Source organism: Ornithodoros turicata, chromosome 4 (genome assembly GCF_037126465.1).
Source record: "Ornithodoros turicata isolate Travis chromosome 4, ASM3712646v1, whole genome shotgun sequence".
Lineage (NCBI taxonomy): Eukaryota > Metazoa > Arthropoda > Arachnida > Ixodida > Argasidae > Ornithodoros > Ornithodoros turicata.
In genome coordinates this window covers 74,422,811-74,436,232 of record NC_088204.1, presented here as the reverse complement: position 1 = coordinate 74,436,232, position 13,422 = coordinate 74,422,811, and the positions used below count along the sequence as shown (strand labels likewise).

General features: G+C 47.3%; 2 protein-coding genes and 1 long non-coding RNA gene across 4 annotated transcripts in view; 1 reads left to right on the top strand and 2 right to left on the bottom strand.

Moving 5' to 3' along the window:
* LOC135391871 (voltage-dependent T-type calcium channel subunit alpha-1G-like) overlaps positions 1–13,422 on the bottom strand; it is a 292,030-nt gene that overhangs the window by 193,315 nt on the left and 85,293 nt on the right. The window lies entirely within an intron of this gene.
* LOC135393486 (uncharacterized) overlaps positions 1–13,422 on the bottom strand; it is a 189,416-nt gene that overhangs the window by 131,172 nt on the left and 44,822 nt on the right. The window lies entirely within an intron of this gene.
* On the top strand, positions 8,724–12,469 carry LOC135391870 (glycogen synthase kinase-3 beta-like). The gene is made up of 4 exons (XM_064622382.1): positions 8,724–9,047; positions 9,782–10,267; positions 10,882–11,289; positions 12,019–12,469. Exons 1-4 carry the CDS (start codon positions 8,937–8,939, stop codon positions 12,196–12,198), a joined length of 1,185 nt encoding a protein of 394 aa, XP_064478452.1. The 5' UTR covers positions 8,724–8,936; the 3' UTR covers positions 12,199–12,469.

Genomic DNA, 13,422 nt, shown 5'->3' with positions numbered 1-13,422 from the left:
GCTATTTCCCCTTTCAATTTCTCGCAGAAGCCCCTCCTCCTTCCCCCTCCCACACCGTACAGTCAGAAGTGCTCAGATGCAGTCTCTAATATAAGCCGCAACAGATGGTGAGAATGGCTTCCAGGATTCCGTCTGGTCTACGCCTTGAAACAGAAGAAAGAAACAGGGAGAAGGAAACTGAACGAAAAGGTAAAAAAAAAAAAGAGAGAGGAACAGTAGGAGAAAACGACGAGGGTAAAGACTTCCGCATTGCAGAATACATTCGACGTAAGCGGCCAATGCTTGTAGTGTTTCAATAAGAAGCAGCGTTGACAGAGTGGAAGTTATCGCGTATTTATGGGCGATGCTCTGATGCACGCTGGCAATAAAAGGTGGGATACGAGCTGTATAACGAGCAATAGAAAGAACACAGGGACGTATTATACTTTATGCATACGCTTTCGTGTTTAGATGCAACCTGTTGTCAGTGGCCATATAACGTAGTATAGTACTTCAGGAGCGTCAAACGTATTGCAACCAAGATGCACAAATCGATATATATATATTTTTTTTTTTTTCGACGGTGGTTGACAATCCCCACCCAATTACACATTTCCACGACTAGATCACCGATTCAGGGTTACACGATTTTCTTACTAGAACGGTGCCCTCCTCGAAACCATTCATTGTACAAAGTATAGTAGGTTGGAATTCGCTGACTCAGTCCACTACAACAACAATAGTTAACCAAAATCAGTTTCCCTCAGCTGTTACACATCACGTCGTTTAACCTCAGTACTTCCTTTCCTTTTCGGGTTCCCTTGCAATATATTGAGCGCTTCGCCCGTTAATTCTTGAAACCTCTGCATTATCAGTTGTATCACTAAGTTAGGATATTACCTGCGTATTGCAATTACAAGTATGTATTCATGTATCTGTTATCCTATGCAATTCCTTGTTACCTATGTAATGTGCAGCCATGTCCCTTCCCCTCCGTGGAACACCCTTCCCTGGGCGTCCTTGGGATGTATTGAAATAAACAAACAAATAAATAAAAGAGTACCAACAGTTGAAGTCGAACCCGCACTTTCTGGTTTCTGGTCGGTTATGCTAGCGTTATACATGCTTAAAGGGACTACCGGATCGTACGAGACCGATATACGGTAATGTTCGTCACCGCTTCACAGTCAACTTGGCCAAGTTTCTCTTGCGCAAACGGCTAACATATCAAATAAACGCGTTTTAAAGATTCGCACTCCCTCCGCAGCTAACGCCATGATGACGTAAGTCGAGCACACGAATGGGAGCGCAGCGCAGGCCGACTGTCTCCGAGGACGTCTGCTTGTCGTTCGCATCGCAATATACTCATTGAAAAGTCCGCGGTAAACACGACGACTTTCGCTTGCCAGTGTGAGTTCTGACGTGACCATGATGCATGGAGGATCTTGTTACGCTCCTGGCTGTACGAACACGTCCGACGCTAACCAGAAATAACATTGCGCAAGCCGATCACAGAGCAGATGCCGTCTACTAGTATTCGGGCTCGCCCGCCCGCCCGTCGGTCGGTCGCCAAGGCTACCAAGGTCCTTCCAATCGCTCCCTGATTGGTCTCGTCCGCGCCAAAGGGCGCTCACTGATTGGCCTTGTTCAGATGAGGTTTCCAGAGAGGGGATTCCGGAATACTCTCAATACCCGTCGTCTGCTCTTGCCATGTGTTACAGCGACCTGCACAGGAACAACGCCACCAATTCGCGTCAGATTTTCGGCGTTATTATCAGCGATGATCGCGGAGTAAAACGGCGCTATAATTTCGGGACCGACTTGGACGGACGCGATAGTCCTTTTAATGCCTTCTGATCAACACTCCAATCCAAACTGAGATACAAAAGGAGACGCACTCGCATCCACCACTGTAAACTTTTTCACACCTTAAAAGGTGTACGCCATGCGCATTAAACATCGTTGCCTAACATTGTATACCTCCAGGATGATATTTTACAAAATTCAGAAAGCATTATGAAAGATCAGGTGTCACTGCAAATCTTGCTTTCATTATGTCTTGGATATCGTAGATATACGTGCCAATGCATATATGCATCGCTACCGATAATCGAGCGCGTGCAAGCGTCTACAATGTCGTTCAACAAAGTTGAGACTTTGAAAGACTGAATTTTTGGAGGACACATAAACATGCGAGTAAAGAAAAGTAGTGCTAGACTGTACTCTATTATGATGTTGCCAAAATTACACCGAAAAGGGCGTGCGCCATGCACATTATTACACATTTAAAGGTGTGAAAACGGTTACAGTATGTGTGTTTCCCACACGATTTTATTATCAGATTCATGTGTTCGTGCTCAAATTCACATTAAACGCTGTCATTCAGTGCTGTTTGTGTGGATGTCTCTGTGAGTGAGCATGTCGTGACAGAAAACAAGAAGAAGAAGAAGGAGGAGGGCAGTGAAGACCGCGTCACAATAAGGAACATGTGTATATAAGCAAAGCAGACGACAGCGTACCAGTGTGATCGCTTTAGGTGCGAAAGGTGGTGCTCTAGAATTCAGCTCTTCAGCGCCCGCGAGAACGGTGCTTACCGGACCTGTCAGCGGAAGGTGTCGTCTGCAAACGGATACAAATATCTGCTTGCGTCGTCTGCTGTGACACATCGGTCGTCTGCTAGCGTTGCTTCGAGACGACCGCTCCAATTAGAAAATAGAACAGACAAAAGCGTAACACGTGTGCGCAAGTGCACAGTTCATTGTTTCCCATGTCGGACAATATCAATAAATGTCGCTGCAGCAACGAAACAACAAAGCGAACAGACGCCATTGCTCACTTCCGGGTGACCAGACTGCAGTCAAGCCAGTGGCGGAGCCACTACAGTAACGATGCAATGTCTGGTGCTGGAAGGAGTAACAAGTGCACGCACTTACACACTGTCTCTTTACGATGTCGTTATACAATTGCAGGTAAACAATTATTCCACCCGAAGCTTCTCTCTCTTCTTTTTACATATTTTTTATCAGTCTTTACAAGCAAAACTAGTCGTTCGACGTTCGCATATACGTGCTATACCAAAACACTAACAAAAAATACTGCTTCCTGCTGTCCTCTCTCCATCTGTCAACGTCTGTACGCCGCTCATAGCCACAGTTGCTTCGCGGCGCTAACACGGTATAAAAAAAACTAACAGAAATGCGGAATCACGGAACAGAATGTACACGAAACGTACTCTCACATTCCGTAGGAAGGAGTTGCCTCAGGACAGAAGCCGCCGATATTTCGAACAGAGACTGTTCTTCTTCTGGGCCAAGCCCAGCCCAGCCCAGCCCAGAAGAAGAACAGTCTCTGTTCGAAATATCGGCGGCTTCTGTCCTGAGGCAACTCCTTCCTACATTCTACCGGTTCGCTGGATTTCTACCCATCTCACATTCCGTGTTTGTTTTCCTTCCCGTCACCCTCTCGTACCTCTGACACGTAATCAACGCGCAAAGTATGCGTAGCCGCCGTACGGAGAACCACGCAACAAGACTCTTTCCTATTTCCCTTTCACCCTAATTTCCTCCAATGCTTCCCCACGCGACCCTTCACAATCAACGCTAAATCTCGCGGAACAACCAACCCTTCGCATACCAACGCGAGCCACGACCGTCCACTGCCCGATTTACCGATCACTCTCTTTTCTCTTCTACGAACACGAACGCAGTGCATAATCTTCGCATCCAATCTCGTGCGCCCTGTAGATAACGTACAACATTGGCATCCTTAGCTGCAAAAGAAGAAGAAGAAGAAAAGAGATAAAACAGGATAAACCACATCAACTGAAGAGCTTCATTGCTGACCCTAAACCCGCATGTATAGCATTCTCCGAACGGCTATCATACTCCCTTTTCCTCCGCAGCTACCCAATCAATACGCACGGAAGTGCCGATTAGGCTCACGTGTTGCGAATGCACGCACCAATAAGCGACGAACCCCTCATTAAGAAAAACCTTTCACATTCGATAAAGAAAAAAGAAAAAACAGATCGCTTGTTTGATGCTTTAGGGTACTTCTTTAATATCACGGAAAGAAGAATTCAGTTAGTGTCTCAGGGCGATCGATTTTCGGCTATTGTATCATTTCGCAGAACGAATTAACGCATCGACGAAGGCTAACGCACAAAACACACGTGTATGCAGTTCGGACGATAGACATCGCCGTGTAGTGATATAACGCGTGAAGATCGGCTGCCATTATTGGGGGCGGGTATATAGAAAGAGAGAGAAGTTTGTCGCGACGACCTGAGCCCCTACGGCCTTGATTACGTAACACCGATGCGCAAAGCATGCTGGTGGACACTATCAGCTTTATCAACCTATCAGGTGACGTTGTTGCCCACCACAGCAAGATATAACCTCGAACCGGTCTTCTAATGACGTCACATGCTCGTAAACAGAGGGTCGTCTATATAAGGTCTGTTCGGTTAGACTTGCACTCCCTCAACAAGTTTTCTGCGGTGCAGGGCCAGTTCTGAACTAGCGCAGCACTAGGCCAGCTCCAGTTCAACGGTGCAACACTAGTGCCGCCGCGAAACGAATATCGAAGTGCAGCGCTAGGGCAGGCCTTCTGCTCTCAGCGAGTCTTAACACCACTACGGATTGTAAAAACGCGTGTGACATTTCAATCACATGTGCATTGCTGCTTTTTAATTTCGAGCACAATGAACTGTTCAACAATTGTGCAAACAGCCATGGAATTTCTGAATTCTGACAGCGAGGACGAAGAATTAGACGACCTGGTAGCCGTGATAGCGTTGAATCTTCTGCGAACTGACAGGAACCGTGTACCAATGTACACCGAAACTGTAGTGAATCGTTATTTCGACTTCGAATTCAAACGTCTCTTCCGGCATTTACATTAACTATTATTTGCCTTGTGTCGTCTGCTGCCATTGCCGCAATTACTCTGCACTACCGTTGAACTGACCCCTGCGGGAGTGCAGAGTTTCCTTACACTAGGGCTACACTTGGCATGCACTGGCTTGAAACGAACGAGACGGTGCAGGGGGCGCTCGGCTGCACTAGCGAAACAAACGGGCGAGTGCAGCACCACCGGAACTGGTTCAGGCAGTGCAGGCTTAATCGAACGTACTTTTATTGTAATGTTGCATGTGCCCGGCCACGTGCTTTTGTGATCGCATGCGCGCAATTAGGGAACGCACACGTCGTTTTGGGTGGACATCGGAGGACATGTCATTAAAGCATTAACATCGCATGTTAACTGGTCACCAACATCAACAAATACATTCAAGACATGTTAAAGGAGTACAGAGGGTCGTCCAAAAAATTCTCAGATTAAGACGTCTGATGAAAGTGTGTGTGTCATTTTAGCGAATAGCGCTAAAGCTTTTGATGTATGCGATTTGTTTCCCAGAAAAAAAAAAAAAAAGCTCACATAAACGTGGGTTCGCGCCTTCACCCTTAACTCGCCACTCCGAGTATTACGAGGAGGAGAAGGTATGATGCTACGTCACCGATGACGTTATAAGGAGAACTCGTTCTGGTTCGCCGGTCGGTGGAGGTCAGCGCCTTGCCCCTGTGCCGCCGTAACCCAGTTTTGCCAGTTCTCCCAGAGAATTGTGGATAGAAGGAGCAGCCGAATCATTACCGAACGAGGAGAAAGGCTTTTTCAGAACCACGAACAGCCGAGTAGCAGACGACAGAGAAGTAACAGACAAGATTTCACTAGAACAATCAGCGAGCGTTCTCCTTATAGCGTCAGCGCGAGGTTCCAGGCAGATCACGGGCTGGTACTGTTCTTCACCGCCGTTGCGCACGGTCGCTTTTTGCGGCGTACTTTAAATTCAATTTCCGCGATAATTATGACCCTGTGGTGTGAATTACTTCGTATCGTTCATCTTACTGGCCTACTTATCAGTTTTGTATGAAGAAAACTGGGTGTTAAAAATTACTTCTGTGCTACTTCAAATGAACGAAGGAAATCACTGAACAGGTTAGCCGGCTGTAGAACTCAAACCGACATCTTCTGCATTGCCGATCCAGAGCTCTACAAACTGAGCTACCACACCTCCCGAACCACTTCCAAGGGTGCGTCACATGAAAGGACAAACACCTCCACTCCCTCACTCATTCTACTTTCCCTCTTACATGTTTTCTCACTCACGCACACATTCATACGACGGGGCGACGCAAGCGGCATCTGTTGAACACGATGGAAATCGATGTTCTGAGGCTGGAACACATAAGAAAGGACGGAGCAACACTTCCACATGACTTCCTTCTTTCATTGTCCTTAGGCACTTAAGGCTTGTGCGTTGTGTTGTCCTTTCTTCTGTGTTCCACCCTCAGAACATCAATTTCCATCCAGACATGTTACGTCAAGTTAGTCGATGCCTGCGACTGGAGGAAGCTTCCATGCAAATAGTACGGTATTATTCCTACCTAGAATTCAAGCCACACTTTAAATGCCTCGTTTCAGTTGAGGAACATTTCAAGGCCTATCATACTTTTCATCAACATCAACCTTTTTTTCCTTCTCCTCCTCTTCAACACGTACTACACGCATCATTCACAGCGCAGAGTAGATCTCAGCCCTAACAGCACCTGAGCTCCAGTGTAGCTATACTCCCAGAAAGTTCCGAACATCTCGGCTCACTCCATTCATGATGTATAACACGACATGCCGCATCACGGTGTGTCTGTATACTTTGCATAGACTCCATCCATGTATGATGCACGTCTTCTCCTCCCTTACTCCTTCTTCTCCTTACACCGACGCTTTCCCTAATCAATCCCTTTTCCGTGTGAATATACATCCCCCAACAGCCACTTCTTGGAAATTCTCGACTCCCCTGAAGGGTACTTGGGCGTCGCTGACGTGTATTAGGGAAAAGAGGAGAGTACGAGGAGTACAAAGAAGAAAAAAAGAGCAAAAAAGTGGAGGGACGAGATTATACCGCGCCGTTCGGCCGCAAGAGGTCTCTGAGGGGCGCTTTTGTTTCCGAGTCATTAGCCAGGGAAAGTTGAGGCACCGCCCACCCCTCGTTCCTGGACGCACACTGCCTTAAATATGTAAGAACGACGGATATAACAAGACGCCGACGAAGCGGGTACACGAGAGAGAGAGGGATGTACTGGAGTCGAGGAGTTGAGGGAGTTGAGACTTTTCGCATGCTCGTGATGGCGATACGAGAGATATTCTTCAACCACGTATATTCGGTCAATAACTCAAAGAGCCCATTTGGCGCGATTACATTAGTTATGATGGATCGGCGAGTTCCTATATGTGGTCGATGAGCGAATATCAGGCACGTGCGTTGATGTTTGTGTTGAGATATCGCAGGACCGATGGCTGAAACGGGGGAGCAATTAAGGAAATGAAAGGGCGCCAGAGAAAAGAGAGTATTCGTGGGGTTCGTATGACTTGGTGGGTTTCTTTTTATGTCGTCGCAGTTGTCGCTTGTCATTGGCGGACTCTTTCCCTGTGTGCCAGGATGTTGTTGTGACAGCTGTACATTCTGTCCATAAAAGGGAAAAAAAACGGTTGCAAGGGTGGGGAAGGGTGGAATGAATTAACGAGATTTCCACTGTCCCTATAAAGTGAGCAGCAGGGACTTGTATCCAAGAGCAACGATGCCGTTCAGATTGCATTCGGTGACTGGGGTGTCTTCTACCGGGTGTTTCCCTGCAGCGGCTATAGGCCATCGACCATGATTTCTCTAAAGAGCAGCATAATTCTGCTGAACCATATTCTGTGATCCATTTGTGTTTTTCGCTCGCCGTGATCCAAGGGCTACGGCATCGAGCCGTACGAGGTCAATGGGAGTGCAATCTGTTCACCATTTCGGTGGTCTGTATATACACTCTCCAGTCTAGACTATGACATGTGTTTTAACCACCATGTCCTGTTGTTGAGGGTGCTCGGATGAGTACATGGTGCATCAATAAGTCGCACCATATCTCCTGTCGCAAGGAGTGGCGTTCCTCTAGACTAAATTGATAGTGAAAAGTGACAGACAGATTAAAGGACGCGACAGAAGATTTAACAAATCGAAACTGCAGTATCGCTTTCTCCCCTCTCAATAAGTGGTACCCGGCCATCCTCTAACAACGCCCATTTTACCTCTTGCCTATTTCTGTTTTATATTTTAACACAGTTTGTATCGTGTCGTTTTTCTTATATCGTATTGTATGACACAGTATTGCCTTAACAATGTGATATATGTTTTGTGCGCCAATACTATGGTCCCTGTGGCCGGTCTTCGGAACCAATAAAACATTATTATTGCTATTATTATTAACATCATTAGTAGTAGTATATTGCCATGTCCACGGTACTAGACGGCTTCCCTTTACAGTTAACATGAACAATGCCATCTGGCATATAATTATGATCTGACCACACAGGACAGTAGCCTCAAATACCAAGCTAGACGGAACACATTATGTCTGCAGATAGATGACATGACACTATCAGCGGAAACGAACATTTAAACTTCTTAACACTAACGTCTCCCGCATATCCCTTACCAGACGCGAAACCTTCTAGGTAAACACCGCTACACTCCTTCCGAACTCTTTCCACGTCCGCTTGCTTCAGACCCTTCCCCAATCGTAGAAGGGACTACGTTCACCATTCGGAGAAGGTACCACGAACAGAAAGATGACAAGCCCAGCCATAGCGCGGAGAAGAGAGGGTCCCATCTGCCAGGCCATCGAGCATCGTATAGACATGGACATCAAGCACGCGGCGGGCAGCAGCAGCGGCGGAGGCTGCACGCAGCCGCATAGAAGGCCGCAGGACAAACAGCTTAACTCCAAGCAATCCTGTAGCAATAGCATGAAGTCCGGGCAGGCGCCCCGCCCCGTTTTCTGCAGGACGCCTGCCGATCGCCGTCGCAACTAAGAGTCCATCCAGTTCTTCTCCAGGCCTTCAAGACGGAGACATTCGCAGGTATGGCGCGAAAGCTGACGGCCTTCTCCACGGCCGGAAGCACCGCCATGGGCAGTGGTTACTACCACCTGCCCATCTCCGACATCGTCATCACGAAAAGGGACGGCCAGAAGGTAAGGGGCGTCAAGCGGACCCATCCGTCTCGCGTGTTGGCGGGACTCGTGAAGGGTCGGTAGCGGCACGGGATCTGCGGATGAATTAGTTGTTGCAGATATCGACGAGAGCTCGGACGTTGATAATAGTGTATTCACCATAGCGCATGGTGACCGTGCCTTGGTACCGAGTTGAAGCTGTGCGGTTCACTATACGTCATGTTGCTTGTGCGGGGTTTCGGAGCAAAACACAGCCTTATCGTGAGCTGCAGTACTTCGAAGAGAGGCGGACGGTACACCGGTGATTGGTTGTTGAATGATTCAGTTGCGTGCATTGTCCCATGACGGTGCCTTGTCTCGTCGAATCGTTTTCTCTGGAAAGAAATAGATGCTAGAGCAACTCATGTCCTCAAGAGGAATGGCGGTCGTGTGCAACATGGGCACGCTCAAGTGTATGCATGTGTTCGATTGTACGCGAGGAATATTCTCCAAACCCATACTTGAAGTGCACTCGCCACAAGCATGAAAAGGTGCCACCGAATGCCACCTTGTATAACAGGTCACAAGCTCTACATCATGCGCGAGTACACTTAGTAGTTCCCCTTATCTTGTGCTGCAGAGAGCAGATTCGCTCCTGCATGGAATATTTAGCAGCAGACCACTTTCATAAAGCCTTGTGACATAGGGCAAAGAGGAAAGAAGATTCAACAAGCACAAATGAGTCGCATTTATAACTATGCTGCTTTGCTCTGCAGGTAAAAACTGTCCAAGTGGTGAAATCGGAAGGACCGGACGACGAACTGCAAGAAATGTCCTACGTCAGCACCAAAGTGATTGGCAAAGGAACTTTCGGAGTCGTGCAGCAAATCAAGGTTGTGGACACCGGAGAAACGTTTGCCGTCAAGTGGGTCCGACAGGACCGAAAGTTTAAAAACCGAGAACTGCAGATCATGCGCTCTCTGTCGCACAACAACATCACTCGCCTTCGCTACTTCTTCTGCACACTCGACAAGAACAAAGACACCGTGTACCTCAACCTGATCATGGAGTACATTCCAGAGACAGTGCACCGTGTCATCATGCACTACGCGAGGAACAAACACACGTTCCCGCTGTTCTTTATCAAGCTGTACATGTACCAGGTGCTGCGAGGACTGGCTTACATCCACATGCTGGGTATCTGTCACCGAGACATCAAGCCACAGAATCTTCTTTGTGATCCTGACAAGTGCGTGGTCAAGGTAAGGTTCACGAAGGCTTCTGTGACATGTTTCGTGCTGCTTGTCAGGCCACATTCGCTGCTGCTATAGGCCACATTCACCGCCACGCATAATTGATGTCACGATTCTGTAGTCCACACGTGACAGCCGTATAGCAGTACCTGGTAGTGACCACGCAAGTTCCGGGTAACCTTACACGGTGCTGTTTGTGCGATAGCTTGCCAGCAACACTTTCCTAGTGGGAGCCTTGTTGCATTACCAGGTCCAGGCGTCCTCTTTCCCCATTGTTGACTGCTATGGCGCTGTGGCTAATCGTTAAAAAAAAAAAGAACTGGTAAACAGTATCATGAGTCACATGTCCTTTGTAGCAAGTTCAGTAGCTTCGGACATTCCATATGACGGTAATGGCTACGGATCAAACAACCTCGACGTATTCATCCCACGTGCCACTCTAAATTGGTGCGCAGGGTGTTGTTACGGTTCTGCGGGTGGCAGAGTCATCAAATGCATGTTTGCAGTCTTTGTAGCGTGTTGCAATCGGTATGAAAACACTCAATTAATTACATCCCAACAACTGATTCTTGAGACTGACCTTCATCAAACTATTTGCTAAATAGAAGTCACACTTCCTGCAGGTCTGCGACTTTGGTTCAGCGAAAGTATTGGTAAAAGACGAACCAAACGTTGCGTACATCTGTTCCCGGTACTACCGAGCACCAGAACTCATCCTGGGGGCAACAGAGTACACCTGCATGGTTGACGTCTGGTCGGCCGGGTGCGTTCTTGCAGAGTTCTTCATAGCGCGACCGGTGTTTCCTGGAGATTCGAACCTGGACCAGTTCTCGGAGATCATGCGCATACTGGGTACACCGACTGAAGAGCAAGTCCTGCAGATGAACCCAAATTGGACGGAGTGTCGGTTTCCCAAGAAGAAGTCCGTTCCTTGGGAAAAAGTCTTGGAGAACAAGGGAACTCCAAAGGCTATCGACCTGCTGTCTCAGCTTCTGGATTACGTTCCCAGCAAGAGGACCACTTGCTTTGACGTACGTGGCTTGATACGTAGACGCTATTAATGACTCTTATTGAACTGCAGCCTGTCCTATGAAAGACAGATTCGAAGAGTGCCTCTATGGATGGCACTGTAAGAGGCTACACTGCTGACCTGCATGACAGGCGTCATAAATAAGCCATGTTGTAATACTTTTGTAAATTAGGATCAGAGTGTAAACATTCGTCCGGCGTTGTTGCCTGCCAAGGCAACAAATAGACGAGATGGCGTTAAGACAAGGGCAATAGCATATTATATGATGACGAAAGAGATCGCTGAGAGATATGCCATCGCTGAGGTGCCGTCGAAGCCCAGTTCATACGGCAATGTCAGTAAGTTAGTTGCTTGGAGTCAAGTCAGGGAGTGAGCAAGTTCGCGTAGGTCAAATATTCGGGCCACGGGCTAGTGATGGTTCCAAGGTAGAGTCGTTCCGGAGTGATAAGTGCGAGTTCTAGTCATGATGACAGTGTACAACGCCCATATAGTATAACACAAACGACGCATTGCACCCTGGAGTTGTTGGTACCCATAGCTTTGTATTTCAAGAACAAAACGGAAGCACTAATCATGGCGGAACTCGAAGAGGAAGTGATTGGCTGTGATGATGAGTGACTTATCAAACATGAAAACGATGGCTTGCTCAGAGGAGACTCGCAATACCGTCGATTTAGCGCCACATAACTTTCTTAGCCTAACCAGTCTCCCGTTTTGTTGCAATGTGAAGGGCCTCGCCCATGCCTTCTTCGACGACCTGCGTGCACACGGCACCACTTTACCAGACGGCGCGCAGCTGCCTCCGCTCTTTAATTTCTCCAACGATGAGCTGCAAGTCAACCCTGCCATCAACCACCTGTTACGACCCAATCCTACTGGTCGAAAACAGTCAGTCAGCAGGGGCAAATAACCACGACAGTCTCTCCAGCCTCTCATCATGACACTGCGTTGGAAGTGTGATTAAGCGGAATGCTTCTGGTGATGTGTCGTGGGAGCGGAAGAATAACCCATGGTTGAAGACGTGGTGTAGATCTTTCAAGTAAACGCGGGTAAAGAGACAGAGCCCGGATGGAAAGGCAGTTTTTAGTGAGCGACTGGACTCAGAAGAAAAAAAAAAGATAAGATAAATGTTGGATAAAAGTTTTCCTGATCGAATTAGATACAATAGGTGAGATGGAATATTTCTGTGGTGTGTTTCTTTTAGCGATGGAGAATGTAGGTTGTAGGTTGGAGAGTGGGCGAAGATTTGTAATACATTATGACGCTATCGGTCACTACACGCTGTGTATGCTGCGTTCTGCTTTCACAAACTACCACGGCGAAGTGTACAGCTTTGTCGCTGCTTTCTCTTTGGAGACAAAATGGCAGAGGGAGCTGGTATGCGGGCAACCTAGTAGACAATATCAATTGGTGCTATCAGGAATCTTACTAGCTGGAGTATATTCGAAGACAAGTATGTTGAAGCTCATTGGCCGCGCTGTAGAGCAATTATTTTCTGCTCAAACATTGCCGAAAGACAATCTGGACAATTGTTCATTATAGTTCGTCAGTAGGCCTTACCCGAACAACGTTACATACGCCCTGCGCAAATACCCTTCCTTGAACAGATGAAATAGCGAAAGTGATCGCGAAGATACCCGACGAGACAAACACAGCTCGCATAGATATCCCCCGAATGTCCTTTATCATGCTGTATATGTACAAGGTGCTGCGAGGACTGGCTTACTTCCACATGCTGGGCATTTACCACCGAGACATCAAGCCACAGAATCTTCTTTGTGATCCTGACATGGTGGCATCCTGATGAATCGGCATCCTGATGGCATGATGAATCAGATTACATAGCGGCCCCAGGGAACACATGGTAGTCTACTAGACATCCAGACCTGTTCTAACCCTATACTTTAGGGATAGTGCCCATACTAGACGTTGACTAGACGTCTAAAAGTATTACCATTATTTAATTGTCTAAAATTAGTGATTTACAAGACATCTGGTAGACATTTAGTAATTGACGTCTAATTGTAGACGTGTTGTAGCTGGCCTTGTATATGCCCCATATTATACATCATCAAGATTTTGTCTTATTTGGTTTGTAAGAGGTGTGAACACATTCACACATCCAAACACACAT